Source organism: Colius striatus, chromosome 2 (assembly GCF_028858725.1).
Source record: "Colius striatus isolate bColStr4 chromosome 2, bColStr4.1.hap1, whole genome shotgun sequence".
NCBI lineage: Eukaryota > Metazoa > Chordata > Aves > Coliiformes > Coliidae > Colius > Colius striatus.
In genome coordinates this window covers 27,974,679-27,985,483 of record NC_084760.1, presented here as the reverse complement: position 1 = coordinate 27,985,483, position 10,805 = coordinate 27,974,679, and the positions used below count along the sequence as shown (strand labels likewise).

Below are 10,805 nucleotides of genomic sequence, written 5' to 3'. Positions count from 1 at the left end.
TCTGATGTGATTATGCGCCCTTTTTTTAGCATTTAATGCAATATTTTTCAACTGCTCCTAATTATAGTAATCTTATATTAAAAGATTTTCTTCTTCTCATTTCAGCTCATGTTTATATAGCTTTTGTATACTGCCACTTTTAAAGTGCCTTGAGTTTCTTTGTGTTTCTGTGTGTGTCTGCGTGTATCTGTGTGTATTAGTGTGCGTTAAGACATAAGTCTCCCACAGCATGCTCCTACAGAGAGTGGCTGCCCATGACTTGGATGGACTCTTCGTTAAGCGGAAACCTGTCTGGATGTCTGGGCGCAGAGAGTGGTGGTGTTAAATCCAATTGTCAACTGATCACTAGTGGTGTTCCCCAGGGCTCGGTGTTCAGTCTTGTTTTGTCTAACATCTTTATCAGTGATCTGGATGAGAGGCTCAAGTGCATCCTCAGTATGTTTGTAGATGACTCCAAGCTGGGTGGGTACGTACATCTACTTGAGGGCATGAAGGTTTTTCAGAGGGACCTGGACAGGCTGGATTGATGGGCTGGGGCCAATTGTATGAGGCTTAACAAGACCAAGTGCTGAATCCTACACTTGGGCCACAATAACCCAATGCAACAGTAGAGGCTTGGGGCAGAGTGGCTGGAGAGCTGTTTGATGGAAAAGGACTTGGAGGTGCTGGTTAAGAGCCAGCTGAATGTGAGCCAGCAATGTGTCCAGGTGGCCAAGAAGGCTAATGGCATCCTGGCTTGTATTAGAAATGGTGTGACCAGCAGGACCAGGGAAGGGATTGTCTCCCTCTTACTTAGCACAGGTGAGGCGGCACATTGAATGCTATGTTCAGTTCTAGGCCCCTTTCAACAAGAAAGACACTGAGGTACTGGAGCATGTCCAGAGATGGGCAGTGAAGCTGATGAAAAGTCTGGACAAAAAGTCTTATGAGGAGTGGCTGAAGAAGCTGGGTTTGTTTAACCTAGAGAAGAGGAGGATGAGAAGGGGTATGATCACTCTCTACAACTACCTGAAAAGAGGTCATAGTGAGATGGGAGTCTCTTCTCCCAAGTAATGAATAATAGCACGTGAGGAAATGGTCTCAGGTTGCATCAGGGAGGTTTAAATTGGAGATTAGGAAGAACTTTTTCAAGAAGAGGGCTCTTAAACGCTGATACAGGCTGCCCAGAGAAGTGATGGAGTTCCCATCCCTGGAGATATTTAAAAGCCATGTGGGTGTGGTGCTGGGAGACACAATTTAGTGATAGGCTTGTCAGTGTTAGATTAATGGTTGGACTTGATGATCTTAAAGGTCTTTTCCAACCAAAATGATTCTATGATTCTATGAGATGCCTGCATGCAGTTAACCACACAGGGCTTTTTTTTTTCATTTTTACCTAGATTTACTATAGGATTTTTTTCAACCCATTAAATAATTTCTTACATGATAAATTTATCAGAGAATTTTTTAGAAATTTCAGGGATACTCCTGTGGTTATAGCATTCATTCGCTGCCCTAGAGGAATCCTTCACCATACCACACTTTGTATAGCAACAACTGGGGCAGCGTTTTCAGGTTAAGATCCTAATTGTTCTTTCGGAGATCTTTCAGTGATGATAAATGATGGTAGATAACGTTTTTCAAACTTTTTAAAAAACACATCAAGCTGAAGATCCAGTGACTCCACCTCTGATTTGCTGTCAAGTACTTACCTATTGCAAGAGTTTCAGAATGATGCAATATACTGTTATCTTATTAGTAAAATAAAAATACTATCATCATCTAGGGGTTAATTTTTATATTCCAAAGATGCTGTTTTGTGCTTTAATATGGCAACTTGAAAAGCTTCAAATGCATGTCAAAGCTGAGGAGCTGAGAAGCCAACCAAGATCTGATTCTAAGGTGTTAGACACCATGGGGGGGTTAAAGTTTAAGATCCAGGAAGCAGATGATGACTACCAAGAAACAAAACTAGCTCAGTAGCACAGAGCCTTGTGAGAGTGTCCCTTTCTTTCCAGCAAGTCCCTGTCACCCACAAATTTTGTTGTGCTGACTTTCCTCCTAGTTCCATGTGTTGAGGGAGCTCTGTAAGAGGCTCCCCTTGAATTCTTCCTTGTTATTACTTACCACGTCATTTGTGTTAAGGGGTGATTAAAGGGCTAACTGCAAGGGTCAACTTGTTTTCATATTTTAACATGAGATATGTGACATTCTTATCAGATATCCATCCAAGGATATAGCTGGAAACCTGTGATTGATTTCTTTTTTCCCTCTGGGGGAACTAGAGCCCCAAGGTTGCTCTCTGTGCTTGCTGACCTTGACATTATCATCTCTATGTATGAACCACAGCAGATCTATCTTGTCATCCTTTTCTTCCACATCTGAAGGAGCTGATGATGCAGATGTTACATATTTTCCCTGACATGGTCTCTTAACATAGTTCAGTGCAATCTGCTTGTGTTGTGCAAAACCAAAAACTCTAGCTAGCCCATGCAGTTTACCTTTGAAAATCTAGTGACAGTAGTTCATGGAAGATTAGAAAAAAACATGTAGCTCTCCGATCTGTGTTTATGGTTCTTTTCAAGGTCTAATCTGTAGCCCTGGGCCTACCTGGTAAATATTAAAGATACCTGTGTATTTATTACTGCATAGAAAAGTGCATTGGATAAGCATATTATTTATAAAATGAAGATAAAATTTTACCCATTTGCAACAAGTAAGCACATTCTTGAAACTTATAAAACACACCTGAACAATGAAGCACATTTTCAAAGGCCATAAAGCTATACTAAATAACATGAAATCTGTGAAGTTCTAATGATGACTCTTTGTCTCCTTTTAGTCATTATTCCTTCCCATCTTTCCCCCTCAAAGTGTTTGGTTAGAAGGTGACCTATGGTGTGCAAAGCTTTAACTTTAAATTGTACAGAAATCTGTTCAATTGTTGTTTCAAAATATATGGAAATAATGAGGGATTTATGTCAGAAGTATCCTTTCGAAATAGAGAAATTTGCTATGAAATCAGGGCATGCAAATGGACTCATTAAAACAGAAATTACTGCATTTTCTGGTTTTGAATAAACATAAATATCGTAAAAGTCCCCTGTAAGGTGGACTTTCCCTTACAGGATAAAATGGAATTAAAATAGTGTCAATAAATTGTGTGAGAGACTGTATCTGTCTGAGCATTGATAGTCTGTGCATGCAGGATAAGAACATTGACTGCCTGCTAATCTATTCCCAGATGGAGGTGGATGCAGACGAGAAGCGCCATCGCACACGCTCCAAAGGTGTTCGAGGTACGTCTCTTGCTTCAGTAAATCACTCAAGGCCCCCGCTCAGGGTGACCTTCATCCTCCAGAATCTCTTTGCACAATTCATTCTGACCCTTGCTTTTACACAACCTTTCTGGTAATTTTCTGTAGAAGAGGGGTACTTGTAATAGATGATAAATTTTTATATATTTTCCATCTCTCTGCAGTTCCCGTGGAACCAGCCATACAAGAGCTGTTCAGGTTAGTGCTCTGAGTGTAAAATGTATCCCCATTAGCAATTTAGAAAATTCATGCCTTTTAATGGGTATAATGCACTTTCAAGTTCATTGGTGGTTTGCTCATGCCCTGCTGCACTGATGAAATTAATTCCCTCGAGACTTGCTAATAAAAAGCATCCCCTCTTTTTTTCCCTTCAGTTATTTGATTTCTTTTTCTGTCTTTGTTGCCCTCCATCTCTGTAATACCTACTGCCTGCTTTTAGTATAATCTTTCTGCAGCAAATCAGCACCAATATAATTAACTCTTTCTCTTTTGCAGCTGTCCCACACCTGGCTGTGATGGCAGTGGTCATGTTAGTGGCAAATATGCAAGACACAGAAGGTAATATCTGTAATTGTTTGTAATTTAGTGAAGAGATTTGGTAAACAAGTTAGCTAGGATGACCTTCACAAACCAAACAATAATAAAATCTACCAATTAGATATTCTAGAAGTCATTTGGATTTACTTTTTTATTTCTTTCTCAATGTCAAACATAATAGAACTAGATTTTTTTTTTTTCTGAAGAAACTTGCATTGTCAATCTTCTTTCAATTTTTGCATACAATTCTCTGGTTTTGTGTTGCAAATTAAAATTTGGCCCTTCTGACATGTTGGTGCCAGTGTGACTTCTGTTATTTAATGTATTTTATAAATTAATGAAAATGAGCTTCTCAACATAATAAGTTTGATGATCAGGTTAAATTCAAAGGTCAAAGCTTAAGACAGATCAGTGATAATAAGACTTCAGGGTTCAAATGTTATATTACAGTTATAAATGCCTTTTCTTCAGTTTCTAAACCATGACATGTAGAGACATATTTAAGAATACGGTTTTAGCTGTTTATTGTTAATAACATATCATGGTAGCATATGTTACTCATAGTTCTTGTGCTTCAAATTAATTTAAAGCTCAGTCTTTACATGTCTGTGTCTGCAGCATCAATGTTAATAGCATTGTACCAATGTATAAACAGCATTCCTTTCCTGAACCATTTGTCCATAAATTTCTTGTGCAATATTTTGAAAATTTAACAGCCCTAGAATACACATTTTTTTCTCAAGTGTGCATTTCATCTGACATATTTTATTCAGACCCCATTGCAGGAGATAAAACAACTAATGTTTTGGCTATCTCTCTTCTGAACAGAGAGATGTTCAACCCAGTGCTAAATTCTCCTGAAACTGTTAAAGATTTTTTTCATTCTTTACTTTTTCAGGTTTTTAAGCACTTGCAGTGTTTATAAGAATGCATAATTCACACCAATCTGATAACAGCTTTGTAGCGAGGGCATGTGTTTTTTATGAATTGAAATGAAATTATACAATTTTGGTTAGGGCGTTTATTTGAAGCAGGAAAAGATACTAAGGAGTGACATGTCAACCCACTCAGTGCCAGTCAGTCCACTCATGTGTCTCTTACGAGTGAATAAAACTTAGGAAGTGCAGAGAATACTTTCAAATTTATAATAAGACTGATATTAAAATTCTTCTAAATTACATTTAAACAATACAAATCATAACATGATAGTATTCTGTTTTCTTTTCCTAGTTTTTTTTGTCACTCATAACAGTGATAATGTTTTTGTGGTTATTTGAAGGATTTTATTAGATTGAACCACTGATTTAGGAAAAGAAACCCATATAATTCTTCTTAAATAATTCTTCTTAAATTCACTTCTGACTTCTCAATTCAAGCCATGGTTTTATTTTGTCCATTTTCTTCATGTAAATACAAGCCTAATCAGTAATTGATAAACATCACCAAATTTTTCTTTCCCCTCAGAAGTTTCATGAGCAGTCAACAGTTAAATGACATGATTGTAATGTCCTTGCTAGTTAGAAGATTGTAACTACATACATTACTTTACACTTCATGGGATTTGTGTGTGGATTTTAAAAACAAAAATCTTGAAACATGCATAAAGAAACCCTTTAGCTTAAAAAAAATCTGACTTTTCTGAATTGCTCTGACTTCAATCTGTGTGTCTGTGTTTGTGTAAAATCTCCCTTTTGGGGGAGGAGGAAAGAATACATGTGAGGTTTGGAAAGATTACATGCAGTTTTGAGACGTTAATTCCATATTTTGCTTTCTTGACATGATTCTGGTATGTCAGTACACGAACAGACTGAATCTCAGAGCTGTTAATTAAATGAAATTTTGGGCAGATGCACAAAGAATAAAAATTGGAAATACATCAAAATTTCCTTTTTTTTTCTACTGGCTAAAGAATTTGTGGGTTTTTTATGTTTTCTTGTCACCCTGATTGCCAATCCACTAATCAAAGTATATTTAACCAATATATGTCTTATTTAATGTAAAAACACAAAGTTCTTTATCGAGGTTTAGAACATACATAACTATTCTCTAAAAGAGCAGTAATTTTTTTATCTAGTCCAACTGACACATAGTAAATTGAAGTTTTTTAAATAATTTCAAAGAATTTATCTTTTTCTTCTTTTCTGTTTCGATATTTGGACAAGAAAGACCCTCAAACATTTCTTCCAAGGAAATCAGACTGTCTTAAAATTTTGATGTGTGTAAGGAATTGCATATCTCAGCTAACGCTTAACTCAATTCCATTTAGACCTACAGAGCATTTTAATGAGGTTAAGACCTTTCCATTCACAATACCAGACTGGATCATTATTAGAAATGAAGTGTGTTTGCTTCCACTAGATGTAGTCAGAGCTCTCCAGAATTCTGTAACATCTTGAAGTCTCTGGAATATCGATGGTTTTTTTTGTTGTAATTGTATCCTCATAATACCAATGTGACAGTGAAAACCATGTGCAGATACTACATTATACTTGAACTGAAATAAACTAATTCTTTCAAATTTTCAGAGAGATTCAGGGGGTGAAATATTGTTCTGCTGATAAAATGTTAGGTAGAGGTTAAAGGAGAGTTTTATCATATGCCTTGTACCCTGATTATATTTTTCATTCTGAAAGAGCTGCAGTATTAGGGTTAGCTGGTGAAACAAGGAGGCCTTGTGTGTCATAGATGCTTCCTTTGAGGTGAGTGGAAGCACAAGACTGGTACTAGTTTGGGTAACAGCGGCAAAAACTTCTTGTATAATTTGCATATTTTTGATATTTTCTTTGTGACAAAACTTAGTTTGAAGCGAAACCTTGCATGACTTAGATGGTACTTTGCTCTCAGCTCTTAAGTTTGGTGCTTAATTTTAGCTTGTTCGTTGGGCATGCTAATAGACAGATAAGATGGATAGGCTTCTCTTCAGGGCACTTTAGGACAGGATTCTAGGATCTCTAAAATTAACTAAGCTAAAGCACCTCCCTCCAGTGACTGCATAGAAAGTTCAGAAAGATAAGCATCTCACTTTGAGCATGTACCCAAAGTTAGATAGTGTGCCTACATTCCTCATAGCAGACTCTTTGTTGTTGTTATTCTATTAATACCTAGAAACCTAAAGCTGTCATGGACCCTGTAATACTGTCTATGATGCACAGCATGAGGTAGTGCCTAGATGTTAGTGTTTACACAGATGTGACTTCTGTACCTGTTGTTTACGTTTCCAGACACCTGAGGCCAACTGACCTACTCACATGTCATTCAGTTAAATAAATGCATGTATCTCCTATGGTCCTAAAAATAAGAAGAAAAACAAAAGTTCTGAAAGATCTGAAAACAAAACCAAAACAAAAAAAAATAAGCCATAGACATGATCATCTGATGGTGGTACAGACAAGAATAGAATTCAAATCATAGGAGTGAAAACCAGAGCCTCTCCCTGAATCATGCTCCTAATACTGTATTGTATTCACTTGGTAGTTTTTAACGTCCATTGTGCATAGCAGCATAATAATGAACAGTACTCTTGTACATTTTGAATCACGAATTAATTTTGATCCAAATCCTCAAATACTTTACCATGAACAATCCACCTGGGTGTATAGCAGTTACACAAACCATACTAGGAGAGCGTTCCCATGAACTGTGTTTTCAGGATCTCTGTCGGCCAAGTGTCTGAAGAAAGACATATTCTTTCATTGCAATTAATAGACACTTTACCAGTTTTACTAATCGACTTTGAAGACAACAGGATTCACATTCTATGTATACAAATATAAACATAAAAGCTAGGCCAATTTCTTCTCTGTGTTATGCCAGGTTAAAATCCATAGTTACTCTGGACTAATTGAGTGAAAACTGGCCTATGGTACTGAGTAGATGTGAATGACAGTTTTAGAAATATGACACCCCATTGTATTGCTGTGCATTTGGCAATTTTTTTTGAAACACGCGTCATATACCAAATAGATGCCCGTGGTTTGCCTGTTTACGTATTACCTGTTTATGTAAATAGGTATGTGGGCACATCATAAAAATCCTAACTAGATTCCATTAAAAAGATACTGATTACATGCAGCAGACAATTTTTAAAGATTCTTGACATCATATTTTAATTTTTTTTTCTCAAGTAACAGAAGCGATTAGATTCTGTAATGGATTCATCACTTGCCAAATACCATGTGCTTCAGAATGAAACACATTCTAACAAACAAGAGCCTTAAAAGAAATCTTTAGCTGGTAGCATGACACTATGTACATTAATTTAGGATTATTTTAATGCATGTATCACTGTATATTTGAAAGCAGATAAATCCATTGCGTAGGAATTTAAGCAAAACCCAATCTTAGTCTGAAACAATATGCATCAAATTTCAGTGGAGGATGAATTATTAAGGCCAAATGATAAACCTTTCAGATTTAAAATGGAAGTACTGATAAAGGTCTCACTCTATCCTGAATTTTAACTTAAACATTTCATCGACCAAGGAATTTTGCATGCCATTTCTTCAGTTCATGTGACATTTGTAAGGGATTTTTTTTTCATTAATAACTGATACAACATCTTGCAAAAAGAAGTGAGTCTCAACAATGAGGAGGGATCATAAAATAATATTTGGATCTATAATGTATGAATTTTCTCTGTCCATATAAAAATGATTACTTCTTAATTTTCCTCCAAATTTCTCAGTATTACCAGTTCTTTATTGCTTTACTTGGCTGATTCTGTTTCCTTTACATTATACAGATAGAATTGTTTTGACCATCTTTTGGTTTTTCAGCATGAGATTTGTCACTTCATAAACCAGATTTATTTGAATTTATAAATACCTTAGAGTTTATCATTGCTGTTTTGATTAGGAAAAGCCTCATATACCCTTGTGTTGCTTGGGCATTATATACTGTGGTTTAGTCAGCCACATTTTAGAACAGAATAAGTGAAACAATTCGGGCTCCCAAACTCAAAATTAAAAGACTCGAATGTCTATCTCTTATTAGAAAATTATTGAATTTCTGTGACTTGTTGTGCCATATTTCTTATTCAAATTTTTTCATTTCATATACCTTTTCACCCACCAGTTTGATTGCCATGGCTGCAGCCGTGGGTGAATAATTGCCTGTCTTCACAGGAGCATGTTCTGGAGCTAAAGTCGAGTGCTTGCTTCCTGATGTATGCCTCATTTGGATTCTGCCGACAGCCTAGGGGCTGTATTATTCATGCCTTGACAGATAGCACTCACTAAAAGCGTTGGAACAGGGCCAGGTACTGGCAGAGAGATAGTGGAGCATTGCAACTTGCAACTGAGAGGAGCATCTATAATACAAAAAAGAGAAATCCTCATACCTCCCTTTTACTGGTCTCACTTTGATGGAGAATTCATTTGCATCAAAATAAAATACTCTAAAATAAATATATTTTTTCTAAACCACGCTTGAAAGTTGAACACAATTTTCCACATTTAATTGCAAAGCTGATTTTAATTAGTAAGGCCCTGCATGTGAAAAATGAAGATTCACTTGGGTGAGTGTAACACATTGCACTGTCTGCTGAATGCTCTAATTAATGTATGGCTGCTGTACAACAGGGTGCACTGTGGGATATTTATGAAAAATTCTGTGCACGCAGTCAGTCTATCTGTATTTTAGTTCTTGAATCCACAAGAATAAATAACTTTCCCCCCTTTATTCTTTATGAGACATCATTGTGCATGCCATCACTCCATCCATAAACTTTATGGCATGCCTGTCCTTTTTACTATTTGTCAACGATATTATAAATCAGAAGCCAGGACATACATATTTTAACATTAATTTGATAGCAGAGCATGGCTGCATGCTGTGCAGAACCCGAGGTCCACTGATGGTTTTGTGTTAAAGGCTAACCACAAAACAGTGAGGTCCTTGTTTTTGTGATACTGGGAAAAAGCCACCGAATACTTAAATTGTAGGCAAATGTATATTCATTTTTCTCTAAGGTGATAGTCAATCTTTATTATGGTGTCAAATAATGATAAAGTTATTCACTGGATATTTACCTGAGGAAAAAGATACTCTGACACCATCTGCGCAATTCAATTCTATTGCATTTAATGATATATTTGTTAAAGGTTTTGGTGAGTTGCGGTAAATACAAAGAATGGCATTATAAGTGTATTTTACGTAAAGTAATCCATAATTCAGGGTTTGTAAAAAAATTTAATAAATGAAGTTTCACTGCTTTGTCAAATCCAGATAAAGGGAAATAAGTAAACAAGTAAATAAATAAATAAAGTGAAAGAGCATAGGGATTTTCAAGCAGAACACCGCAAACAATAAATAAATGTACTGACAGAGAATCCATAATGTATTAGAGGTCTGTATTGGCTGCTGTCTGGATTCAGCAATATATCCTTTGTCTGATTGTTGATTAATGATTAGAAAGGTGCAAAGTTGTGTCTGAAACGTCAACCAAATATACACCAGCAACTGGAGTGTGGCTCTGCATGCTAGTGGCCATTGTCTAGAGGTGACTACACAAAGCAACCACAGTTCAGTCTGGGTTGGGAGCAACGATTTCAGTGCCAGTAAGTTGCAGGACCTGCATGTATCAGAAGTACTAATCTAAGAAAGGGATTTTGAGGGGAGGGAGTTAAAGTCAGAGGCAGGAGGATGAAGAGTAGTGACCCAACTGTGCAGTAACAGCAAATGGCAGGTTTGGGATGTGCTTTCTGCAGTGGGTCCCCAGGCTTTTATGTTGCTGAAATGATGTACTCTCTTTCAAATGGCAGGTGCTGGCCGTATTTCTCATGCAACAGTCCCTTTACAGCCCCAGTGCTTTCTGTGGAAGGCCATAAGCCTCAAAATAAATGAAGACCATGCAGAAAGTAGGGGAAAGAATTTTTTTCTACAGAAAAAAAGAAAATACACAAAAACAATTCTCCCCTCAAAAACCCACCAGAAAATCCAGTAATGTGTGGGAAGTTATTTCCCCAACAAGAT

At 36.6% G+C, this 10,805-nt stretch overlaps 1 protein-coding gene across 2 annotated transcripts in view; it reads left to right on the top strand.

Moving 5' to 3' along the window:
* Window positions 1–3,223: 3,223 nt before the first annotated feature.
* MYT1L (myelin transcription factor 1 like) overlaps window positions 3,224–10,805 on the top strand; it is a 129,186-nt gene continuing 121,604 nt past the window's right edge. For both annotated transcript variants that reach the window (XM_061989713.1, XM_061989712.1), the window contains exons 1-3: window positions 3,224–3,278; window positions 3,461–3,494; window positions 3,792–3,854. In XM_061989713.1, coding sequence (XP_061845697.1) covers window positions 3,224–3,278; window positions 3,461–3,494; window positions 3,792–3,854 — 152 coding nt within the window. The remainder of the gene's footprint in view (window positions 3,279–3,460; window positions 3,495–3,791; window positions 3,855–10,805) is intronic.